Source organism: Bison bison, unplaced genomic scaffold (genome assembly GCF_000754665.1).
Source record: "Bison bison bison isolate TAMUID 2011002044 unplaced genomic scaffold, Bison_UMD1.0 scf7180017864375, whole genome shotgun sequence".
Classification (NCBI taxonomy): domain Eukaryota; kingdom Metazoa; phylum Chordata; class Mammalia; order Artiodactyla; family Bovidae; genus Bison; species Bison bison.
In genome coordinates, this window is record NW_011494947.1 from 2,914,579 (window position 1) to 2,922,600 (window position 8,022).

The 8,022-nt window shown below is 51.5% G+C and overlaps 1 protein-coding gene across 1 annotated transcript in view; it reads right to left on the minus strand.

Annotated features, from left to right (window-relative positions):
* Nucleotides 1–8,022, minus strand: part of HMCN2 (hemicentin 2) — a gene marked incomplete at its 5' end in the record, with an annotated part of 182,655 nt that overhangs the window by 12,595 nt on the left and 162,038 nt on the right. The window contains 4 exons of the mRNA XM_010856950.1: nucleotides 219–404; nucleotides 524–661; nucleotides 2,501–2,650; nucleotides 6,576–6,845. Coding sequence (XP_010855252.1) covers nucleotides 219–404; nucleotides 524–661; nucleotides 2,501–2,650; nucleotides 6,576–6,845 — 744 coding nt within the window. The remainder of the gene's footprint in view (nucleotides 1–218; nucleotides 405–523; nucleotides 662–2,500; nucleotides 2,651–6,575; nucleotides 6,846–8,022) is intronic.

An 8,022-nucleotide genomic window follows, 5' to 3' on the forward strand; every position in this document is an offset into this window, starting at 1 on the left:
CCCAACTGGGGGGCGTGGGCCTTTCCGCTCTGCTTCCAACCAGCTGGGCTCCCTCGGGCTCTTGGGGAAGCTGGACCCAGAGCATCTTCCCACTGGGGAGCTGGTCCTCCCCTAAGTCCAGCCAGGCCAGGCTCAGCCCCTGCTGGGGGTCCAGGAAGGAAAGTGGCTTGGCTGCTTGTGGGTGACAGTGGTAGGGGGGAGGGGCATAGGGACAGGACCTCCCACTCTCTCTCGCCCACCCCACCTGCACACCCCAGGGCTCGCCCCGCTCCCCGCTACAACCTGCACTTGCAGATCTGCATCCGCTAGGCTCTCGGGGACGATGCCATTGACCACCACATCGAGGAGCAGGAGGCCGTTGGGATCCAGGCCCCGGGCCACCTGGGTCATAGTGAGCAGCTCCCCTGCAACCCACCCAACCCCCCAAGGCTGGAGTCACCATGGGGGAGAGGCCCAGGGCTCAGACCTCAGCCCCACCTGGCCCACCTCCGGGGAGACCACCCCCGCCCAGCCCCCCGCTTACCTGTGGCAAATTCCACATGTGACTCCTGCTGGAAGCTGCCACCCGTCAGGGAGTGGCCGTTAAGGGCGTCTCCACTCTCTCCAGCCAGGGCCCAGTAGATGGGGGCGATGGTGACCACGAGCACCCGCATCAGAGGCCCTGGATGGGGTGGACACACAGGCCGGATCCTAAGGGCAGCTGCTCTCCCGCTCAAGGTCTCTCTGTGGCTCCCTATTGCCCCAGTAGGAGAGATCGGTCCCTTCCCCCCACCGCCCAGGCCCAGCTTTGTGATTACCTGGGCCAGAACCTGAGAAGTGGTGAAGACAATATCTACTACATGGACTAATTGTGAAAATTAGCAAAATATATTTATGCAGAGAAGTCTATTTAGTATTCAATTGAATTCAATAAATACTCAGGGCTACTGGGTCACCACAGAGCCCAGAACTGTATAGACCATCACTGTATACATGCTGGACCAAGTTGAAAATTAACCAGGTCTCCTAACTTGTAGACACCTTCCATAAGAGCCTGGGAGACACAGGATTTTTCTAAACGACTGACTTGGAAAAAGGAGCCAAAAAAAGAAAAAAATTCCTGGACAAGGATTCACAGATCTCTTATGAAGCTCAGCCTCCTCTTGGGGCAGGTGGGATCTGGGACTGGGGGAAGGGGGAACCCTGCTGGCTTAGGGCCAGGGATGGTCCAGCTTCTCGGCCAAACTGCTGGCTCAGAAGAGGCGCAAGAGGGCTGATGTTCACGGGAGCTAGCTGGACCCCCCTGCCTGGGAGCAGAACCTTCTTGGCCTCTTTGTCTCTGCTTCCACTAAACAGAGCCTGAGCGCCTGGCCTGGAGCCAGAGGCTTCTCCATAGCTCCTGCTCCTGCAGCTGGAAGAAAAGCAGCTGCATCTGGGCTGTGTCTCACTCGCTCTCTACTGACAGCAAGCAGCCTGGAGTGACCCCCTGCAGCTCCGCCCTATTCCCCCCAGCCAGGGCTGACACAGTCTGTGGTCAAGGGCAGTGCTGGAGGGGCTGCTTGTAGCAAAACCCCTTTCAGCACGACCCTCTCCCCGCTCTGGACCCCCATGAGGGGATGTAGGAGCCCCTGGGCTGGGTGAGATGGTAGGGTCTGTTACAGCAGCGTTTATAATGTCTCTCCAGAACATTCCATCTGCGTGCATGTGTGCTAAGTTGCTTTAGTCATGTCCCACTCTTTGTGACCCTAATTCCACCTGCGTGCATGTGTGCTAAGTTGCTTTAGTCATGTCCCACTCTTTGTGACCCTATGGACTGTAACCCACCAGCCTCCCCTGTCTGTGGGATTTCCCAGGCAAGAATGCTGGAGTGGGTTGCCATGCCCTCCTCCAGGGGATCTTCCAGACCCAGGGATAGAACCTGCGTCTCTTACATCTCCTGCACTGGAAGGTGGGGTCTTCGCACTAGCACCACCTGGGAAGCCCATCTGCTTAGAACACACCACTTTATGAATCTGTTTGTGAGTGGACATTTCTTGATTCTCCAGGCCTTCTGGATAATTTTATTCTCTACGTTCCCCATGTCTGTCCTCTCCATCCTGAATCCCTCACTTCTTACTGATGATCCCTCGGCTTCCCTGGCAGCTCTTGCCTTAACAGTGGAGAAAACCTCCCACGGCAATCAATGGGGGCAAAAAGGCACGATCTGACCCTGCATTCATATAAACCTGGTCATTTCACACTCTGTCAGGCTGATGTTTTTAAAAAATATATCTGGCTGCTCCGGGTCTTAGTTGCAGCATCCAGGATCTAGTTCCCTGACCAGGGATCAAACCCCGGCCCCCTGCACTGGGGGCGTAGAGTGTTAGCCACTGGGCCACCAGGCAAGTGCCCCTTGGGCTGATTTTAAATGCGGTTTACTTTGTTTGGCTGGGGCTGTGGGGTGGGAAGGAAGTGGTCCCCACATCCACCTACTTTGGTTTGGATTCAGCTGGAGTCAGAGGGTCTTCTGGCCCCCACTTACCCACACTTGTGGGGATGTGGCTGATGCTGCTGCGGATTGTGGGGACCCCGGAACGTGCCTCCTGTTGCACGCTGGTGTTGAGGACGGCTGCACCAAATTTCTGGCCGTTGATCACCCCGATCATGCTGCCCCGGCTCCCCCGGGGCTCTCCTGTGAGGAAGGAAGAGAACGAGAGGGACACTATCCGCCTCTGTGCCCTCAAGGCTACGCAGGTGCTGTTGTCCATTTTCCTGAAGGAGTAAACTGAGGCTCAGAGAGAGGCAGGGACTTGCTCAAGGACACACAGCTCGTGGGTGATGAATTCGACACCTAGGGGATCCTGGCTTCGAGAGAGACGGGGGGCATTTAAGAGGAAGCCCTTGCAGAGATGGTTCCAGCTTCTCATTCCAACACCTTCTTGAAAAGCTGGGCAAGTCAGGCTCCCATGCCACACTGGAGTTGGTTCCTCTATAAAATGAAGAGGTGGGACCACAGATGTGCCAAATACCTGTTGGGTTCTAAAATGCCAGGTGATGGGGGGTGGTGGCTGGCACACCAGAGGAGCCAGGGTAGACAGGCAGGGCACCGAGCCAGGAACTAGATGCCACCACCTGAACACCTCCCATTCCATCAGTGTAGTCCTGGCTCCAGCCACCCTGCCGCTGGCCCCGCTGGGGTGGGCTGGGTTTCTAGCAGCCGCCAGGCAGTCTGCTGGCAGACGCTCTTGAACACTAATCAAATGGACGGTACGGGCACAGGGGGGTGCTTCCTCTGCCTAATGGGCCAGCTGTCTCGTCTGGACAGATGGCATTCCAGGGGGCAAGAGAACAGAAGCTAGTCTGACTCTCCACTCACCAGCCCTCAGGGGAAATTAACAAGAAATTGCCAATGATCTGTCGAAAAAATAACATAAAACACTCAACTGCCAAGATCCTAAGTGGGTAAATCAGGGGGCTGGTTGATTTTGGATTCCAGGAAGCAGTGCCATTGCCTGCTGGGGTTTGATGAGATTTGATGCCCATCTGGGATGTCTCCTGTCAATATCTGCAGCTCTGGGGTTTATCGGGGGAATAGGGAAAGGCCATGAACCTAACCCTGGCCTTGTAATAAGGGGGCAAGGAAGGAACTGGGAGCAGCAGGTAAAACGGCAGCACTATGGCCCTGGCAGCTGTAGAAGGGGACAGAAACTGGAGGCCAGGGATGACAAGCCACTGTCAACTTCCTCAGATGCGGGGTGACTCAGCAGCTTCTTGTCCCCCACAAGGCCAGGATGCTCCCCCCATCCTGGAGAGGGGTAGTGGGCCTCAAAGCCTTTGGACATCTTTTACCTAGCAATGTCTCCTGAAGGAGTGTATCCTGTAGAAATATTCAGGCCAGCACACAGAGATGTGTACTACAGGATGGTTTTCAGAGGGGAAACTGGAAAGGAAAAACCTGTTGCTTGTTTAATGAAGCCAACAGCAATTATGTTTTAAAAAATGTTCCTGTGGGACTTCCCTGGTGGTCCTGGGGTTAAGACTCAGCACTCCCAACTCAGGCAGCATGGGTTCAATCCCTGATCAAGGAAGATCTCACTGCCGTGTGGTGCAGCCAAAAAAATTGTTTTCTATTACAAATGAAAATGTTCCTATGAAATGATATGAAACCATCACAGGTGTGGACTAGGCTTACTGTCATGGAATATTGTCTGTAATAGAGTAAGAAAGATGGCAGTTTGTAAACACAACTTGTACATTTGAACACATTTGTAAAAAGAAAAAAAATATATATCTTTACATTCAGAGAAAAGGGTACAAATATACACCCCTAATAATTACCTGAGCTATTTCTGATAACTGAATTATCAGAGATAACTGATCACTATTTTTATCTTCATGGATTTAAAAAAAATTTTCTGGCCTTTCTACAGTTAACATATATGAGTTAATATAATAATAAAAATTAGTTGTTTCCATTAAAAAAGTAAGGAAGCTGTTATGGATTGAACTGTGTCCTCCTAAAAAGATGTGTTGAAGTCTTAATCCTCAGTACCTGAGCGTGTGACCTTATTTGAAGATAGGGTCTGTACAGAGGTAACCAAGTTAACATGAGGTCAGGAAAGTAGGCCCTAATCTGATATGCTGCTGCTGCTAAGGCGCTTCAGTCGTGTCCGACCCTGTGAGACCCCATAGACAGCAGCCCACCCGGCTCATCCGTCCCTGGGATTCTCCAGTCAAGAACACTGGAGTGGGTTGCTATTTCCTTCTCCAATGCATGAAAGTGAAAGTGAAGTTGATCAGTCATGTCCGACTCTTTTCGACCCCAGGGACTGCAGCCTACCAGGCTCCTCAGTCCGTGGGATTTTTCCAGGCAAGAGTACCGGAGTGGGGTTCCATTGCCTTCTCTGAATCTGATAGGACTGGGATCCTTATATAAAGGAGAATTTTAAGACAGACATGAGCACAGGAGGAATGCCATGTGATCATAGAGGCAGAGACCAAAGTGATGCTTCTACAACCAAGGGGGTCTAAAGACTGTCACCAGGGACTTCTCTGCCGATCCAGTGGATAAAACTCTGCACTGCCTTTGTGGGGGCCTTGGGTTTGATCCCTGGTCAAGGAATAAGATACTGCAGGCCATGTGATGTGGCCAAAAAATCAAAATCAAAATAAAGACTGCCAGCAAACTACCAGAAGCTAGAGGAGAGGGCTGGATAGATTCTCTGTTACAGATTTTAGAGGCAACCAACCATGCTGACACCTTGATCTTAGATTTCCACCCTCCTGTGAGATCATACATTTCTGTTGCTTCAGGCTGCCCAGTTTGTGCTATTTTGTTATAGCACATTCAGGAAACTAACCCAGAGGCCATGTGAAGAGCTCTGTGGTTGGGGTGGGAGCTTTTCAACAGGACAGGGTAAGAACTGAAATAAAGGGAAGGTCTGCTCAGACCTGGAGTTGCTCTAGAGACAGCATCTGTGGCTGGGTGTCAGAGAACCACTGGGTTTTCAGAACTGCATGTGTCTGTGTTCCATCCCCTGCAGGAGATGAGGAGACCAAAAAGGCCAGAAAGAGTCCCACTGTTGGTTGGCAGTGGGTTTTGAGTGGGTTTTCAAGTGGTCAAGTGTCGATTCCCAATCAAGTCAGTGCGGAGGTGCTGCATGGAGAAGTGCTCTGTGGAGAAGGAATCTGATGTTGTGGGTGGTGATAGATTAGTGATGTCTGCCATGGACAGGGACAGAGCTACAGAGCCACAAATATGGAGTATTTCCTACAGATGCACAGAAAGAATATATTTTGTGACTTTCTTTTATGCAATCTCAGTCATTTTAGTGCAGTTTCTCAGCATAGTCCTTTACCAAATTTTAAAGTTTGATCTGACCTAAAGGAAACATAAGCTGACTGAGGAGACCTGAGATGTCAGGGTTTAGTTACAGCAGGAGGTAGCATCCATTACTGACCACCTACCACGGCCAGGCAGAGCTTGGAGCAACTCTAATTCACAGACTTCACCACAACCCCCAAGGTGGGCACAATGGACACCCTTGCTTTACTCTGCCACATTATAGGATCGTGTGTGCCCAAAGGGGCTTTCCAGGTGGCTCAATGGGTAAAGAACCCGCCTGGCAATGCAGGAGATGCAGGCAGACGCAGGTTCGATCCCCGGATCGGGAAGAATCTCCTGGAAGAGGGCATGACAACCCACTCCAGTATTCTTGCCTGGAGAATCCCCATGGACAGAGAAGCCTGGTGGGTTACAGTCCATAGAATCACAAGATACAACTGAAGCGACTGAGCACGCACATGCTCAATCCTTTGTGTCCAATCAAAGCACACCAGTGAGTGACAGTTAAGCTGGAAGGGCTAGGATCCAAGAGGAGGGGCAAACACCCAGCATTTCAGAGCCTCAGTTTCTCCAAGTGTAAAGGGTAGGGTAGACAAGATGACCATTAAGGCCCTTTGAGCTGGTTCATTCTAAGTCTGTGACTCCAGGCAAAAAGAAGAGTCAGGGAGCTGACAGGATATTGATCCAGGAGCCCCCCAAGCAACACACAGATCCCCATCAGGCAAGGGATCCCACCCCCATCCATGAAGACCTGGGCAGGGGTGCCCCATACCTCTCACGACCAGGAACGCCCGGGCTGTGGCAGAGCCCAGGAGGTTGTGAGCAACGCACTCATATGGGCCCGCATCTCCGGCCTCCACTCGCTCCAGCCACAGGCTCCCGTCTGGCAGGGTCTGGAGCCGCTGGCTGGCCCGCACGGGCTGGCCCGCTCGCAGCCACTCCATCGTGGGCGCCGGCTCTCCGGAGGCCTGGCACCGCAGGGCCACAGAATCCCCAGATCTCACTGTCACGTCCTGGGGCTTCACCTGGAACACCGGGGCACCTGCGGGAGGCCCAGGACAGCTTTCAGGAACATTTCAGTATTTTTGCACACAGGCTCAGCGCGCAGATATTGAAGGTTCAGTTCTAGACCATGGCAACAAAGCAAGGATCATAATAAAACAAATCACATGAACCTTTTGGTTTCCTAGTGCATACAGAAAGTATGTTTAGGGAATTTCCTGGCAGTTCAGTGGTTAAGACTCCACACTTCCACTGCAGGGGGCACGGGTTTGATCCTTGGTCAGAGAATTTAAGGTCCCGCATGCCATGTGATGCGGACAAAAAAAAATAAGAAGGAAAAAAAAGTTTACACTATATACTGTAGTCTTAAGTGTGCAATAGCATTATGCCAAAAAGTACAATCTATATATCTTAATTTCAAAATAATTGATGACTAAAAATGCTGACCATCATCTGAGCCTTCAGTGAGTCACAATCTTTTTGGTGGGAGAGTTTGAACTAGTTCGAGAATCATCATAATGTGACACAGAGATACTAAGTGAATCAATGCTGTTGGGAAAGTGGTGCCAGCAGACTTGCTCGACGCAGGGCTGCCACAAGCCTTCAGTTTGTAAAAAATGCAGTATTGGCAAAGTGCAATAAAGTGGAGCACAATAAAACGAGGTGTGCCTGTATTCAAGTGGCCGGTATTCATTCAGACAGACTAGAAAACACGGAGGCAAAGCACCCTCCCACTCTAATACTCGTTTCGGAGTATTTCCTTCTTGACAGTGTTTCCTGATGAGAATGTGCTCAGATCGCCCTTCTTTCTCTTTCTTCTTCCTTAATTCTATAACAGATCATAAGGACCTTTCCTGGCATTCAATATGCGTCTTTAGTGACCACTTGGTGTTCCTGTGTGGGCAGGTTACAATTTGCTGAACCGGGTCCCTATTAGAGGACATTGAGCTTGTTCCCAGTGAAGCCCTGCCATCTGCTAGAAGTGCCTCTGCTTGACACCAGGGTACACGGCAGACGTGGGCTCTCTCACCCACAGGTGAGTGGTTCTCACGAGTCACGCCCTGATCCTCAGGTTTCTCCTCTGAAAATAATCATTCCTGTCTACTCACTACTACGGACCCCCTAGAGCGGCTAGAATGAAAAGGATGGAGAATGCCCAGTGCTGGTGAGGCCCAGCCAAACTCTCACCCTGCAGGGGGAGAAGCGTGTCATCACCA